The 16,248-nt window shown below is 45.9% G+C and overlaps 2 protein-coding genes across 2 annotated transcripts; both read left to right on the top strand.

The window, feature by feature from the left end:
* The first annotated feature begins 27 nt into the window (after positions 1–27).
* LOC130404918 (collagen alpha-1(XXI) chain-like) lies at positions 28–3,737 on the top strand. Its single transcript, XM_056609866.1, has 4 exons — positions 28–316; positions 490–717; positions 1,365–1,539; positions 3,721–3,737. Exons 2-4 carry the CDS (start codon positions 613–615, stop codon positions 3,735–3,737), a joined length of 297 nt encoding a protein of 98 aa, XP_056465841.1. The 5' UTR covers positions 28–316; positions 490–612.
* Positions 3,672–15,107, top strand: LOC130405135 (collagen alpha-1(XIII) chain-like). Its single transcript, XM_056610125.1, has 19 exons — positions 3,672–4,780; positions 5,015–5,068; positions 5,164–5,218; positions 5,445–5,498; positions 5,848–5,901; positions 5,997–6,050; positions 6,585–6,638; positions 6,806–6,859; positions 8,506–8,550; positions 8,675–8,728; positions 8,821–8,874; positions 10,134–10,187; positions 10,526–10,597; positions 11,157–11,192; positions 11,842–11,886; positions 12,883–12,915; positions 13,674–13,816; positions 14,296–14,350; positions 15,084–15,107. Exons 1-19 carry the CDS (start codon positions 4,629–4,631, stop codon positions 15,105–15,107), a joined length of 1,146 nt encoding a protein of 381 aa, XP_056466100.1. The 5' UTR covers positions 3,672–4,628.
* The last annotated feature ends 1,141 nt before the right edge of the window (positions 15,108–16,248 follow it).

Raw genomic sequence — 16,248 nt, 5'->3', positions numbered from 1 at the left:
AGGCCCCTTTCACAACAGACCATAACACTGTTCAGGCCGCAACTTTTAAAGGTTAAACTCATGTCGGATTATTCTACAGTGATGGTTATTAAGTGTATGATGTTGTGGTAACCGTTTTCTTTTGGGTCCTTTATCTCTGGGCTCCTTCAGAGACCGTGTGTCCGAACCGAATAGCGATCGATTCCCGCGAGGAGAAGGGCTTCGACCTCCTGCTTCATTTGAACTTGGCCAAAAAGACCCGAAAGACACAGGGGTCGTTTTACGGGACTAGAGCCTATGAAGTAACATCTCGTGTTGATCTGAGTGACTCAACAAGGTAATTTGTGCTTTCTTTCCCTTTTTCCTACTGGCTTTGCTTTTCCTTTATTTGTTTGTTTGCTTGTAAGCTTGCGAGTTCATTGCTTGTCCAACGCCTCTTCGATCATCGTATTATCACCGGACCAACTGACATTTCCCCCCTCTTCCCCTGGTCCTGCTGGTCTCCAAAAGGTCCCTGTTCCCCGACGGCCTGCCGCCCTCCTACGTCTTCGTCTCCACCCTTAAGTACGAGGGCTCCGTGACCATGGAGGAGTGGGATCTGTGGCGGGTGCAGACAAAGACGACAAACCTCAGATGGCCGTGACGCTGAACGGAGCGGACTACACGGTGGCGTTCACCACCACCAGCGAGGCACCCAGTGGCATCCAGACCGTGACGTTCTCGCCAAAGACCGCCAGGGTAAACCGAAACCGTACGCATGCTGCCAACAGCTGAACAGAGGCACACTGGCACGATTCATTCGACCCCTTGCACACAAACGCTTTGCGTTAGAGGTTGCCACGGGTTTTGGTGGGGGCGGTGAGGGACTATTTTGGAATTGGGAATCTTTCATGCGTTCCAAGAAAACTGACATTGTCGTTTAAATCTCCCAAGTGGCACCAAGGATTTCACCGTTTGCTTCCGCCATAAATGTCGTCTTTGTCCCAATGTAACCTCAGAATCCGGACTTTTCCAGCGCATGCATCACATGTCCCTGCTATTTACTTATTTACTTGTTCATTTGTTTATTTATTTTCACACATGCAATCAATCATCTGCCCTGGTCTTGGCTCAAAGGGGCGTCCATTAACTCTCCATTAGAGATGGTTACACATCCCAGCAGAGCTAGAGACAACGTTCCCAACCCTCATGGCACCAGGCATTCATTTATAGTGACCACCGTCTGTCTACCCTCGTAGCTCTCTCCTCTCTCAGTCTCTCACCACAGGACATGTGGAGCTCCTTAATGCCTTGCATTTGATAGGCAGTAATGTGCTAATGTGCAGCGGCACGCCAATAGCTGTTTCCAACGTGCTGTTTCCAACATGCTGTCTCTCTTGACAAAGGTCCTGTTTGATGAGAGGTGGCACCAGCTCAGACTTCTGGTGACTGAGGATGATGTGACGCTGCACGTGGACGACCTGGAAGTGGAGACGCTGCCCTTGGATCCCCCTGTTGGGATCTTTATTAACGGGAAAACCCAAGTGGGGAAGTACGTCAGCAAAGAAAACCACCGTACCGGTACGTTCAATGAGGACGGCGAAAGGTTTACAGCACTGTTTCTATTTGAAACAGTTTAAAAGCAAACTAAATTCATGTGCTTAGAACATTTTATACTTTTTTAACATTTGAAACAAACCATAACACTATAACAAAACGCCTCTGATTTTTATACTATTCATATCAAAGGTGCACAGATGTTAGACCCTGAATCGTGTTGGTCTTATCAAGAATAGCAAGTTACATATTAAGACAAATAAAATAACATATAATGTTTGTAATTTGATGCAATCATGCTAGCTGTTTTCCCATTCTGTCATAGATTTTAAGAAAATATACTGGTTTTCATCTTCGAATATTTAATTGGAACAAATGGCCAAGCTTTTTTTATCGGAAAAACTATTCTATAGATATGTTGAACCCTGTCCTCTTACAATATAAAGATAAGTAGGAACACAACGAAAACAAATGACAATGACAGTTACAAACAATAAACCTTTTATAGACTGCACTTAACTAACTTTACTGGCACATTCTAAGCTCTAAGTGATATAGCCTGTGGCCAGATGCAGGACTGCATACGCACAAAAACTCTGTTGTTCTATTCTATTCAAAAAGCAACAACAATAAGAAGGGACTGTGTTAACTGGGTTTATTTCGAGACAACCTTTAGTGATGCCAATAGCTTAATGTTTTTGGGTATCTGTACTCTCAAACTAAACTGGTCTAGTGCAGAGGTCTTGTTGTCACCTTTCTATGACTGGGAGTGCGTCTTGATTCCTGATTGTAGGATGGTTTGAACTTTTCTCTGGTTATTGGAGAGCGGATGTACAGCTGTAATGTTTATGGCTAGCATGCTAATACAAATCTCACAAGGAGTGCTTTTGTCTGTGCCTAATACTCCCATCTCCGGTACTCGCCACACGGTAAATTATTTTCCATAGTCTTTTCCATAGTCTAAAGGACATTAAAAGGCCATTTCCGTGTAAATGTGTCAAGCTAAAATTCCTAGAGAAGAATGCAGTTTTAAACGAATGAAAAAATATTGGCCCACATAGTCAGTCTATTCTACTCGGTTATAAGACATTGATCTGTGCCAATTCCTTTGATTCACAGATTGTATTGTATGAAACCGCTATCCCACTCGGTCATTTAAGTATTTTCACATTTTACTCTAAAGTAAATCATGTTATGTTATTTTATTTGGGTATTTCGAGATTCAGAAGCTCCGCATCTACTGTGGATCCCGAGCAGAACACCAGAGAACCGCTTGTGAAATACCTGAATCGGAAGTATAATCGTGTCTTGAATGACATTGATTGTTCTGTTTGCTTGTCATGGCTATTTTAAATGTGTCATTTGTTTTCAGACCCATTACAGTGTGTGTGTTATTATAAGATCTGGCATTTCCCTTTGTTTGCAAAACAGAGTATAACCACCAGCGTTGTGTGGTGGCTTGGCACTTTTCTCAGCCGCCCAATCCAGTGCCAAATTAACGTTTACAATGCTTGGTTGATATAAATACTGACTACATTTGGAAGGGCTTTTACACAGGCTTACTTAAAAAATCATGAAATGCCCCCACTGTCTTTTTATGCCCTTCCCCATATGCCTAGTTAAATATTGTCTTTACTTTATACATTTATATGTATTGCACAATTGCAAAGCTAGCTACTTGGCTTGCTACCACTCTCACTGGAAATAGACCAGCAGCTAGACTAACTAACCACCCTGTGAGATCCTACAATGCTAGCTCATTCCCAAACAAAAACCTAAACCTAAATTGATGTCTTCTCAAACCAATGACAATCAGAGGAGCCTTTTTCTGTTGTTGTCCAACCTGGTTCAAGTTCACGCGGGATGATTGATCCGTCGTATGTTTCTGTGTTGGCACTGGAAACTGTTGTGTTGCGTGAGACAGTGGGGTGGAGGGTTACGGATATACCCCTGGGAGAGATATTTCTTGGCGGCGTATGTGAAATGATTTACACCGGTTAGCGTATGGCGCGGAAGGCGTGCTGTTGGGGGGCCGTTTCATATAGACCTCTTGGCATGCGCACGGCTCATTACACACCATGTGCACACCATCTCCAGTGGTGATTGATATCTACAAAGTGCTTTGTTTGCTTCATTGCAGTGTGCCAACAGTCCTGATTACTCAGACCCCACCCCAGAGCCATGTGCCTGTCCCCCGGGACCCAGTGGACTGCCTGGCATGAAGGTCTGTTTGAACTTGGTCTGTCTTCTGGAGCAACGTCGTGAGGAAGGGAATCTGTTAAGGAATATTCTTATGTTCGGGAAATGTTTCAATACTGGACGTGTCGAAAGAAGAGGTGCAGAAACATGTCCTGTTTTTATTGTTTATCAGACATCAGTCAAGAGGGGAGCTTTTAAGATTCTTATCTGGCATTAAGGTTATTAGTTATGTATGCAGGTGAATAATTGCAGGCCTTTATAAAGTATGGTTGGCCTATACACGTTATATACAATTAAATCATACATATTTTTACCAAAGTGCTGTTTTGACAAATAGCTTTTATCACTTTCATAGTTTGGATAGCTGCCCTGCTAAATTCTTACTTAGTGGTTTTCTCTCTCTTAACGGATTTTATACTGACCGTGGATTAAATTGGCACTTGTTACTTTAAACATGGCAGATCCCTAGCTGCCGCTGTGAGTTAACACAGGTCAGTGGTGTTGGGTTCTGTATACTTGAATGTTTGTGTAAAGCAGAACCAGATTGCCGCTTAGGGTAAATAGTTGCCCCAGTGGAAATGTCCTTAACAAGCAACAAAATGTTTCATGTCCTTAACGGATAACACAGTCTCAATTAAAGAAGCTAACTACACTGAGAGCACCTCATCAGAGGCTTTATCTGGGCAACAAGAATGTTTGAGAAAAAGCCCTCCCTGGTGCGGGGACACGTGTGTTTATAAGGTCACGCAGACATGCTTTTACTGCCCGTAGTTACGCACAAAATGTCGGAGGCATCGCTGGCTTGCAGATGTTTTGTCTCCCCACCAACAGACAATTAATTGAGGCAGCACATTCAAGGAAAGCATCATTCCAAATTTCCCATGGTTTAGTGGTCAAATTGACAGTGTACATCCATGAAATTAAAACATATTACATACCTGGTCTTGTTAAACAAACGACTTGTTTTCTTTTTTATTAATGATGATCTTCCCGTTGCCTTCAGGGAGAGCAAGGGGGCTCTGGAGAGCCTGGTAAAACAGGACCAGCTGGTGCTGAGGGTAAGCCTGTGAGTACTAAGCAGTTCAATATACCAAATAACTTCCACCAACACAAAGAGCTAACCAATAGACATGCCCGCTCCTTATGATGCAGGCGAGAACATTGCATTCAAAATACTCCAGCAAGCAGACTATTACAAATACTACAAAATAATATATCTACATTCTAAAATATCATGAAATGGTATATGATGCTCTGATGTCTATCACTCAACACATCCATCACAACTTTTTTCTTCTAGGCTGTTCCGGGTCCCAGAGGACATCCTGGGCCAACGGGTCCATCGGGAAAAGAGGTAGTTTAAGTATACCATAATCGACACTGAACTATCCCCAACCATAACCCCAACCCTATGAATACAAGTTGTGCTCCGTGTTTCATTCTCCTTAGGGCCCACGGGGGTCTGATGGGTTTCAAGGGGGAGCTAGGGCCGGCCGGTGCAATGGTAGGGAGTTTCATTATTGTGCCTGATTAGAATTTATCACCATGGGCCATCTGGGTGGCGGAACGGATTCGGATTTCCGCATTCGTTTCCCCCACCCCCCCGCCCCTCTTTAGAACAAAGACGGAACCAAGGTTGTCTCTAGGTACATGAGGCACATTGGTTTAATTGTCAAAGTAATTAGTAAATCCTTGTGATCATTGTTGTAAGCTGTGACTCATTCCTTCAGGGAGAGAGAGGCCAGCCAGGGATGTCTGGACAGCTCGGGCCACCAGGGGAAAAGGTGCGACACATTGTTCACTATCGACCCAAACCCACATCCATGCTCATTTCCACTTTCCAGGGGTCAGGGGAGTTTATCTACTGGCTACAACCCTACAGATGTACTAATTTTAGACCTCAAAGGACATCCCTAAACAACTGTTGCCCGGTCGCACATTATCTATGGTCTATTAGCGGTAGGCTTTGATCTTATGTAATGACAATGGCTTGCTACGGGAACCACTTTGCATCTGTTTCACGGTGGATTAAACAGAGTAAAACATTCATGGATGCCTGCTTCCAAGGTCAAAGAAAGATGTGAAGGGGCGTTTGAGTCCGACTTCATTAAATGGTTGAACTTCGTGTTGCAGGGCTCACCGGGACTCCTGGGCAGAGCAGGGCTGCCAGGACAAGATGGAAAAGTGGTGAGAAACGTCATCCTCGTCAGCATAGAGGCTGACTAAAAAGCGATGTTACGATGCGTAAAGTTATGGGTAAACACTTCTCGTGCCCTTCCCAGGGGGCTGTGGGCATCCCTGGACCAACCGGGCCAGCGGGTCATCCGGGAGAGCCGGTACGTACCAGGAATCCTCCTCATTAATAATAATAATAATAATACATTTAATTTAGAGGCGCCTTTCAAGACACCCAAGGTCACCTTACAGAGCATATAGTCATCATTCAAAACTATGTAAAACAGACTAGGAATAGAAGAAAAACAGAGGTTAAACATGAAGAGTAATAATAATTAATAACACTCAAAGACGCCTACAGTGAAGGGGGGACCTCACTAACCACCACCAATATGTAGCACCCACTTGGGTGATGCACGGCAGCCAATCGGTGCCAGAACGCTCACTACACACCAGCTTGAGGTGGAGAGTTAGGGATGAGGTGGAGAGTGAGGGAAAAGAACATTCAAACACTATCGACCATATGTAAACACTATCGATCACATTTAAACAATATCGACCACATGTAAACACTATCGCCCACATTTAAACACTGTGGACCACATGTAAACCCTATCGACCACATTTAAAACATTAGCCCCGTTTAGAGACCCCGTAATAGCTTAAAATACCCAAATCTTTCGTTCTATTTCAAGGGTATACACGGAAGAAATGGAATCGACGGGATTCCGGGGAGGGCCGGACAGAAGGTAGGCTTCGCCGAGTCTTGTCAACCATTGACGGATTAATAACAGGACGCATGGCCCAAAACAGTGGCAGGCGGTTCATTACGCCAGTCTTTTACTGCACCAGTGTGTCGTTTAATGACCCGTACGAACAGCTTCCCCGCCGACCGACCCGTGTGCTTGTGTTTTAGGGAGAGGCGGGCGCCAACGGCATCCCCGGTCTGGACGGACGGGAGGGACACCCAGTAAGGCATCGTGTCATCGTCCTCATTCTTCATGTCGGCCGTTGTGTTCACAAACGCATGTTGTGGTTGATGGTTCGCGTCCACCACACGGTCTGAAGTTGACAAAGTGCCACGGTGAAACGTGTGATGGCTGGCATCCCAGTTCTGCAACTGGCTCAGTCACTCTTTCTGCCAGACGTGAAATCCAAACACATGCTTGTATGTGTTCTATATTTATCCTCATGGGGAACAGTGTTCTCAGATTTCTCTCACTCTCTTAAATAAAAAGTGCTATGACGATAAAAAGAAACCTTTCTAAGGAAAACGACGGTATAGGGAAAATCAAGCCGACCATATGCATCTTATTCAAATAAGCATTGCTAGAATAATACCCAAAGAATAAACAAGCCAAACGCAAAGCATGTGAGGCTCATAATAGCGAGCCACGTATTGCAGAACACATACCAGGAACTAGACTGACACTAATTTGAATGTACTGTACGCTCGCTGTTCAAACAACAAAGTACCATGAGGTCATGAGTAGCAGCATGCGAGTGGCCTCCACAGCCAGGAAATGATGGGTGATCCCCCTCTGGTTCACTCCAGGATAACCCTGTTACGTAACGAGCCACCCGGGCCACAGCCTTCAAGCAAAGGATTGAACCGAGGCCTCGGTTTGCTGATGACAGAGAAACCGTTTGGAGGAATAAAAAGTTAAAATTAACCGTTATCTTCCAGCGGTGCTGAATACGAATGCTGCACTGGCAGTTTAGTGATAGATTTATGAATGATGAGTCAGTCGCTCCACAAAGCCATTATTTCCACCAGAACAAAACATTTAGTGGATGATTTAAGGAGGCGGTATCTGCACTCTTTCAAGCTTTATGTAGAATATATTAAAATAATACATAATCCTTAGCCGTTGCAATCGGTCCGTATGTTCGTCTGCATTGATGTCGGTCTGTCGGTCTTTTCTTCTGTCTGGCTGTTCCTCTGCCAGTGCTTTTCACAGTTGTGATCAAACCGCTTGACATCTGCACTAGTTTTACGGGGAAACCAGGGGCTTGAGGGTTTCCACGTCGGTTTCCTTGGTTCTGATCAAGCTCATAAACAATCAGTGCTCTGAACTGATGAATTTAACTTTCCCTTTCCTGCATGTAAAGCAGAACACATTTCCATTGACAAACATAAACATCATACTTTATTAGAATTTGTTGCAGGCTGCTCACGCAAGCAACTATTTTATTTTGATGTTGAGTCCCATCGGGTAAGTCATGTTGATCATTAAATGTGTCTAAAAGAGTCCCATATCTTTCGTATGTCTTGGTTTTTAGTGGCAGCATGTCTGACATTGATGTGGCTCCCGAGAACCATCGTGTTCAGCATCAAAACGGATTCGGTTTTCCGCCGTAAACAGTGGCGGGAAACAGTTATATTTTCCTTGAATGATTAATGAAGTACGTCCTTTCGTCTTTCTGAACGTCCAGACCATTTAAGAGTTCAGTCTGTGTACAAGCATTACTCCGCCCCATTAAATACATCAATGAATGTCACACATGGATGGATTGATGCTGAAATGGAAAAATAGGCCAAGTAAATACTGGGAAGGAAACCATGGAGTGCAGTTTCAGTGTTTTACTATTCTAAAGGTTTCTTCTTGCTCCTAGGGATTACCTGGCCAGACTGGAATGGCCGGACAAAATGGACTTAAGGTGAGCTCCTGCTTTTGTTACCTTTTTCAACCTTTATCTGTGTTTAACAATTGATGTTGTTGTTCTGATAGAGCTGCAGATTGCACTGCTTCAATGAGACACCAATGTGTTTTGTATCTGTAAGGGAGAAGCTGGACCAGCTGGTCCGAGGGGCTTCACAGGATCAAGTGGCTCACCTGTGAGTCCAAATACAATTGTTTATTCACTGAGCATAGCGGTGATAATAATGATGATGATAACAGCACAAATGCTTTTCTCTGGCCCCTGCAGGGTCAGAGTGGTTTACAAGGGGAACGAGGTTCTGTTGGACTACCTGGAACCAAGGTAATTAGTAGTTATATAGAGCTCTTTATCACACTCAAAACGCTTTGCAATTTGTGCCTCGTATTAACCCATTCACACACCAACGGAGGTGTCGGCCATGCATGGGAACAGCCAGCGCGTCGAGAGCATTCAGGGTTAGGTGTCTTCCTCGAGCTAGGAGGATCCGGAGATCAAACCAAAAACGTTCCAGTCGCCAGACAACCCTGCTTTCCCTCCTGAGTCACTGCTATTCTGTTCTCAATGTACATTTAGTTGTGCAGTGGTATATAATTATGTTAACATTAAATACTGGCAGTTAAGCCACATGATATTGCCTTGAAGTAGATAGGTAGATTCAAAGGATAAGTAAGTGTATGACGCCAGTGAACCAGATGAACTCATAGCAGTGTATGGCATATTGAAAAATGCAGATGCATTTGACTTGACAAAAAGACAAAATCTAAAGCTTCCCTGATTTAGAAAGTTGGAATAATAACAGCATTATAAGAAGGCTGCTACGCCGGTCCCTTTCATCTGTGTTTGATCAGGAATCATGAAGCATATACTATTGAGTAATTTGTGCTATGGCTGCCATGCTAATGATGCTAAATGAAGTGGTAATCCAGACAGCCTCATTTGGTCTGTGGAAACATCGTGGAAACTCCAATAGTGTGGGCTCGTCTGGCCTGGAACAGTTGTCTGCCAATCAGATCTCATTAGTTCTTGCGCCGTTAATTGAGCCTGAGTGCTTTGCTACATGGCACAGGAGTGAAGCTCAGAGTTAATAGACATGCGGTCCATGTCAGGATTTCTTACCAGTTAAAATAAAAACGACATTTCTTGGTTCTGTTGAAATGAGAGTGACTACGAAGGAGATCGCTGAGATCATAGTTCTTGAGACATAGGATGATTAAATTAAACGTGTGGCCGACAGTGTACTCGTGTTCCATGTGTTTGATCACTGTATGTCATCATGGGAAAATGCTTAGAAAATGACAGGCTTAAGTCATACATGATTTACTATTAAGTCGTTCTGCAAGACACTTTTATCCAAAGCAACTCACATGAGTGAGGCTTACAAAAAATCAAGGCATACAATAAAGATTGGAGAAACTGCTCAAACTTCCAGGTGCGACACGACCGGGTTCCCAGAAAAAGCCCCAGACCACCTGGACAGAGTGCAGCGTAGCTATAGGACGTAAACCACATTGTTCTCTTGGTATGCAGCCTGCTCAGACATGGGCGGTCCTAATGTAATCCATGATTGGTTCTTAATGAAGGGGAGCAAGGGAGAGAGCGGAGCCCCAGGACTCTTCGGGAAACCGGGCCAGGAGGTACGTCTGTGCGGTAACGTAGAGGTCCACACAGACAGACATGCCCAGACCACCACACTCTTTGTTTGAACCCTTTAATCCGAAGGATGGATTCAAACAAAGTCAAAACCCAGTATGTTTCTTTTCTCAAATCTTGTCGGCCAATTTGTGTTATTATATTCTGAAATGCTGGTGTTTCTCAATAATGGAATGGAAGTTACAGTGAAAACGACCACTGCAGAAACGATAAATGTGCCCTGAGGCACTGAGTGTGGGTAGAACACATTTGATGGGGTTAATAATCGGGTTCGATGAAGTGTTTAATACATGGTCTTTCTGTACTGGATAACATCTTGAAGGGGAAAGCGGGGAGTCCGGGACAAGCCGGGGAGCCAGGTCACCCAGGCATGCCCGGCCTGATGGGAATTAAGGTATTTATAGAATCCCCTTGTAGTCCTGACATCTGTAGTCTCGCCACTGTATACTAACAATGATTCAGCAGTTCTGTCTAGTAATGTCTTATTCTAAGAATATCTTAGTCCAAGATCCTTTGATATGTCTGTCATAGCTCTAGTACTCACTGTATTGTGATACAGCGGTACAAATACTGTGTACTTATAGTAATTACTGAAGTACTTGCAGTAATCTGGCAGGATGAACATGCCTGTGATTTGTCAAAACTAATATTTACATGAACTGGGCTGCCTGCGTGATGTTGCAAACATTTAGTTTGTTGCAATGTTTTCAAATTGCTTCACATAAATATTAACACTGCTTGATTTTGAGCATACATCTAAAGTGACATTTGCCAATTCTGGTTGATAAAATGCCTTGAATGACATTTAATTGTAGACTTCTGTGTTCTGTAACTGATAATGAAGGTGGAGGTAGAATTTATAAGGGATTTCAATCCGTTTTTTTAATTATTATAAAAAAATGTATTAAAGATCAAAATGGCGGTGCTAAAAGTATGTTCTTGTCTTTCATCAGGGCCAACGAGGAAGTACAGGAGAAAGAGGAGGAGAGGTACCCTACAGACACACTCATCCCCCCCCTGACTGCCTCATATCTAAAGTTGATCATGACCCTTCTCAAAACTGCGTGATGCCAACTCAGCCGGAGCCAAAGAACGCTGCCATGTTCGGCTCAGGAAAACATCCATTCCAATAGCATACTAAGATTGATGTAGAAACGCTCCCCTACTAGAGAAACCTTTCACATAAGATTCATATTTTCTTCATCCAGTAAGGAAAAAAGAATTGCATAATCTGGTATAGATTTGGACAACATGGAGAGGTCTGCTATATTTCAGACCTCGATAAGTACAGTACAATTGGCAGACGTTCCTGCGCCTTGCATGCTTTTCAAAATCTGGGGGCGGCCAAACTTAAACAGCAGCAGCCAAAGCTTATGTCACAACAATTATTATTTTTGCCATATGCTATGGTTTCCTGGTAACTCTCATGTGTGTTCCGATGATATCTGATACATAATATATTTATATTTTTATTATATATTATATAAATATCTTATGTGTGTTCCGATTATGTTTATTTATCGATTATATGCCTGTGTGCAGCATATATATATATATGCTGCTGCACACAGACATATAATGGAAGCTGTGCAGGGTTTTCTTGTGGTGCTGTGAACTATGTGCTGTTCTTCCCCCCAGGGAGGTAAAGGGGAGAGGGGAGAGCATGGACGACCAGGGGAGCGTGTGAGTGCTTCCATCCTTGTCTTCCTTCTTGCCTTATATATACACTGGCCCATGTATTAATAAATACGTAAATGTTGTCAACGCTGAAGAACAGCTTTCCTTGAGAAAGTCAATTAGAGAAAATGTTATTTTTAAAGTCGCCATGTGACATTTCAACTAGCTCGCTGCTTAAAATTATCTTGACGTCACGTTACATTTCGGGGATTTAAAGGTTGTATCAGCGATGTTAGGCCGAAAAACTTAAATGATCACATTCATCACAAAAACAAATGATACTACCAACCACTCTAAACCAAAATAAATAGTATTCCAACCGATCACCGACAAGGGGCGGGTGTTGTGGGGTATTGCGCTGCGTTCATGAACGTTTTTACTGGATGCACGAAACACGGAGGGGAGGGGCGAGCTGGCTCTGTTTGTTTGGGATCTGGCTTCAAACACCAACAGAAGAGACGTCACCCGACATCGCTGATAAAACCTTTAACAAGGTTTTTTTGTCCAAAGCGCGTTACAACCAAACCATTCCTACACACATTCACATACCGACAGCAGAGGGGATTGTCTCATCTTACTATCGACGCATCCAAACCCCTCCCACCTGCGCCAGCCGGCCTTCCCAGCTACGCTAGTTTTGCGTCACACAGTTACCAACAATGGAAGGGGCTCAATCTAACACACTGCGACTTTAATAATGGATGACATCAGAAAGAAAACACACAGCTGACAAAAAATATGTGAATACATAATGACACTTTAAGTATCAAGAAAAGTTTAAAATATATATATATATCTGTGATCACTGTTCAACACTACATTCACTTGGTTATTTACATTTTTCACCCTTCACTATATTTATTCTTCCCTTTGGTTCCCTTACTGTTGTCCCTCATAGTATTGGTACCAGTATAAGTATGAGTAGTGGTACAATCCCGTATGATTATCATCAGTCCTCTTTGTTACTCATGAGCGTTTGTGTCGATGTGTTGTTATTGACAGGGCTCTGAGGGTTCCAGCGGCCTGAATGGAGAGGTGTGTTGAAAACCTCGTCCTTCCCCCCCCCCCCATGTCGTCCTTTCCCCCCCCATGTTGTCCTCCCCCCCCCCCATGTCGTCCTTCCCCCCCCCCCCATGTCGTCCTTCCCCCCCCATGTTGTCCTCCCCCCCCCCATGTCGTCCTTCCCCCCCCCCCATATCGTCTTTCCCCCCCCATGTTGTCCTCCCCCCCCCCCCATGTTGTTGTCGTCCCCCCCCCCCCCCATGTCGTCCTTCCCCTCCCATGTCGTCCTTCCCCCCCCCACTGTCGTCCTCCCCCCCCCATGTCGTCCTCCCCCCCCCCCCCCATGTCGTCCTCCCCCCCCCATGTCGTCCTTCCCCTCCCCCCCATGTCGTCCTCCCCCCCCCCCATGTCGTCCTTCCCCCCCCACTGTCGTCCTCCCCCCCCCATGTCGTCCTCCCCCCCCCCCCCCCCATGTCGTCCTCCCCCCCCCCATGTCGTCCTCCCCCCCCATGTCGTCCACCCCCCCCCCATGTCGTCCTTCCCCCCCCCATGTTGTCCTCCCCCCCCCCATGTCGTCCTTCCCCCCCCCATACCGTCCACCCCCCCCATGTCCTCCCCCCCCCCCCATGTCGTCCTCCCCCCCCCCATGTCGTCCCGTCCCCCCCCCCCCCCCCCATATCGTCCTTCCCCTCCCATGTCGTCCTCCCCCCCCCCCCATGTCGTCCCCCCCCCCCCGCAGCGCTGCGCTGGTCTGCGCCCGGCTAACTCCACGCTTGTGTTTGGCTAGAAAGGGACAACTGGAGACCCAGGACAGAGGGGCCCAGGAGGTCAGGACGGCCGACCCGGACAGCCAGGAGCCGCGGGCCCCCCCGGGTCCCGGGGCGTGCCTGGGACCAGCGGCTCTCAGGGGCCCTCGGGACCAGAAGGCCAACCCGTACGTATGGTGCTTCTTGAACGGGAAGGACCTCACCAGAAACCGCCGGCATCATGGTGGCGATGATGAGGTGGAATGAAGCGAGGCTGGGCTTTGGTGCTTGTGCCCGACAAACCCGATGGTGTCGGACGAGGACCCACCAGAAGGCTGCCAGTTCCCTGGAGGAACTCGCAGACGATTGAGAGCCTCAGGAATTCTGAGCGCTCGTTAGTCAGAGTGTTTGACCCTGACACCGGCTGAGCGTGCAACATGATGTCTCCCATTATCCATTGTTGGGGAGGCGTTTCGAGGTACGACCGGGACATAAATCCAGAGCCAGGGATCTCGGTGTCCTCGATGGTGGTCACAATCCTTTGTGTTGTGTTGTATCGTATTGTATGAAGGGTACTTTGGCCACCACCCTATGCAACAACGGTTGTACTGAGGATTATCGTACGTGTATTTCAACACAGTCCACTTCTTTCTCTTCGTTTGTACAGGGCAGCGAAACCTCCGACCAGCACATTAGGCAGATTTGCAGAGCAATGCTTGAAGGTAAGTTAGTTATGTATGTTGTGAAGTTTGTAGACGTGGGTTTCTATCGGGTCTCTCTTGTCAAAGAGATGCATAAACTCAGTCACAGTTACCACAATGAATAAAAGGTTGATCCAAAATGTGTATATTTGATATTGGCCAATGGGGAGACCCGGTTGCTCACCGGGTAGAGCGCGTACCCTGTAGGGACAGTCCTGAACACAGCGACCCGGGTTCGATTCCTGCCTGTGGTCATTTTCTGCGTCCCCTATACCTCCAATCTCTCACTCTATAATAAAGCATAAAAATGCAATCTTAAAAAAAAATACATATATAGTTAGAAGTGCATGTAGTAGTATATGCTACACGTGAACCTCCTAAAATGGCGTAATTGATTGGTTCGCTATCTCGGGATATTGGGCAATATCCCATGATTGAGATCTCAAACTCGGGATATTGTTTTCATCGCAAAATGTCCCGCTTTGTTTGCTAATAAAAACAAATAATCCCGGAAAAAAGTGTTATCTTGTGGATTTTGTGGAGTGTTCACGTGTAGTATATACTAAAACAATTATTCACCTCAGCCCCGTGAATAGTGGGGAATAGCCCCGAGACCTCGGGGCTGTTCCCCACTTTTCATTTATATCATAATTGTTAAATATTCAACAACCCATTTAATAATTATTTCGGCCCTCGGACCCTAACGAGCCTAACGAGCCTAACGAGCTCTTCTTTGTGGTTCTCTGCTCCCCAGCGGAGCTTCCTGTGCTGTTGCTGAGCCAGCCGCAGCCCAGCTGCTCCGGTGCTAACACACTCCCTGGTCGCCGGGCCCCCGTGGCCAGTGGGCCGGCGCGCCTCAGGGGGTACCCCGGGGTTCCCGGGCTCCAGCGGCTCCCCGCCGGCGCGGGATACCCGACAATCCCCGGGATTCAGGGCTCAAAAGGTACCTTAGGTAAAGGTTTAAGGAGCGTTTGAGGACAGGAATATACACACAGACACTGATTCACACACACACACACACTGACTCACACACACTGACTCACACACAGCACTCACTCACACAACACACTGACTACACCACACACTAGACTCACACACACACTACTCACACACACTAACTCACACAGCTGACTCACACCACTGACGTCACACCCACTACTCACACACACTACTACACACGACTCACACACACACTGCTCACACACACACACTGACTCACACACACTGACTCACACACACACACTGACTCACACACACACACTAACTCACACACACTGACTCACACACTGACTCACACACACTGACTCACACACACACTGACTCACACACACACTGACTCACACACACACACTGACTCACACACACTGACTCACACACACTGACTCACACACACTGACTCACACACTGACTCACACACACTGACTCACACACACACTAACTCACACACACACACTGACTCACACACACACTGACTCACACACACTGACTCACACACACACTAACTCACACACACACACTGACTCACACACACACTAACTCAAACAAACACTCGCTCGCTCTCACACTCATACTCACTCATACCTACACGCACGCACGCACACACACACACACGCACACACACACACACACGCACGCACGCAAGCAAGCACACACTAAAACTCTGACTCACCTCACTGAATCACCCACTCACTCACTCATACACAGCGTATACACACAGATAGATCAATGAGATAGTTATTGTGGACATGTGTGCCCTGTTTACTGCCAGTACATGGATAGTAATATCTACACCGTGTTTGTGTGTGTCTTTGTGTTTGTTCTCAGGGGACCCAGGCTTTAAGGGGGATACAGGAAACCCAGGAAGATCAGAGGTTGGAGATCCAGGGCCACAGGGCCCCCCAGGTAAGACACGGTGGAGG

The sequence above is a fragment of the Gadus chalcogrammus genome, chromosome 15 (assembly GCF_026213295.1).
Source record: "Gadus chalcogrammus isolate NIFS_2021 chromosome 15, NIFS_Gcha_1.0, whole genome shotgun sequence".
Lineage (NCBI taxonomy): Eukaryota > Metazoa > Chordata > Actinopteri > Gadiformes > Gadidae > Gadus > Gadus chalcogrammus.
The sequence above is the reverse complement of the archived record's forward strand: the minus strand, read 5'-3'. Positions and strand labels throughout refer to the sequence as shown.

What these genes read in the sequence shown, in the direction of transcription:
- LOC130404918 (XM_056609866.1), top strand. Translation starts at nt 613, where the DNA reads ATGGCCGTGACGCTGAACGGAGCGGACTACACGGTGGCGTTCACCACC. An exon ending in TCTCGCCAAAGACCGCCAGG is followed by an intron (nt 718 to 1,364) that starts GTAAACCGAAAC and finishes CTCTTGACAAAG; the next exon opens with GTCCTGTTTGATGAGAGGTG.
- LOC130405135 (XM_056610125.1), top strand. Translation starts at nt 4,629, where the DNA reads ATGAAATTAAAACATATTACATACCTGGTCTTGTTAAACAAACGACTT. An exon ending in CGGGTCATCCGGGAGAGCCG is followed by an intron (nt 6,051 to 6,584) that starts GTACGTACCAGG and finishes TTCTATTTCAAG; the next exon opens with GGTATACACGGAAGAAATGG. An exon ending in CGGGACCAGAAGGCCAACCC is followed by an intron (nt 13,817 to 14,295) that starts GTACGTATGGTG and finishes TCGTTTGTACAG; the next exon opens with GGCAGCGAAACCTCCGACCA.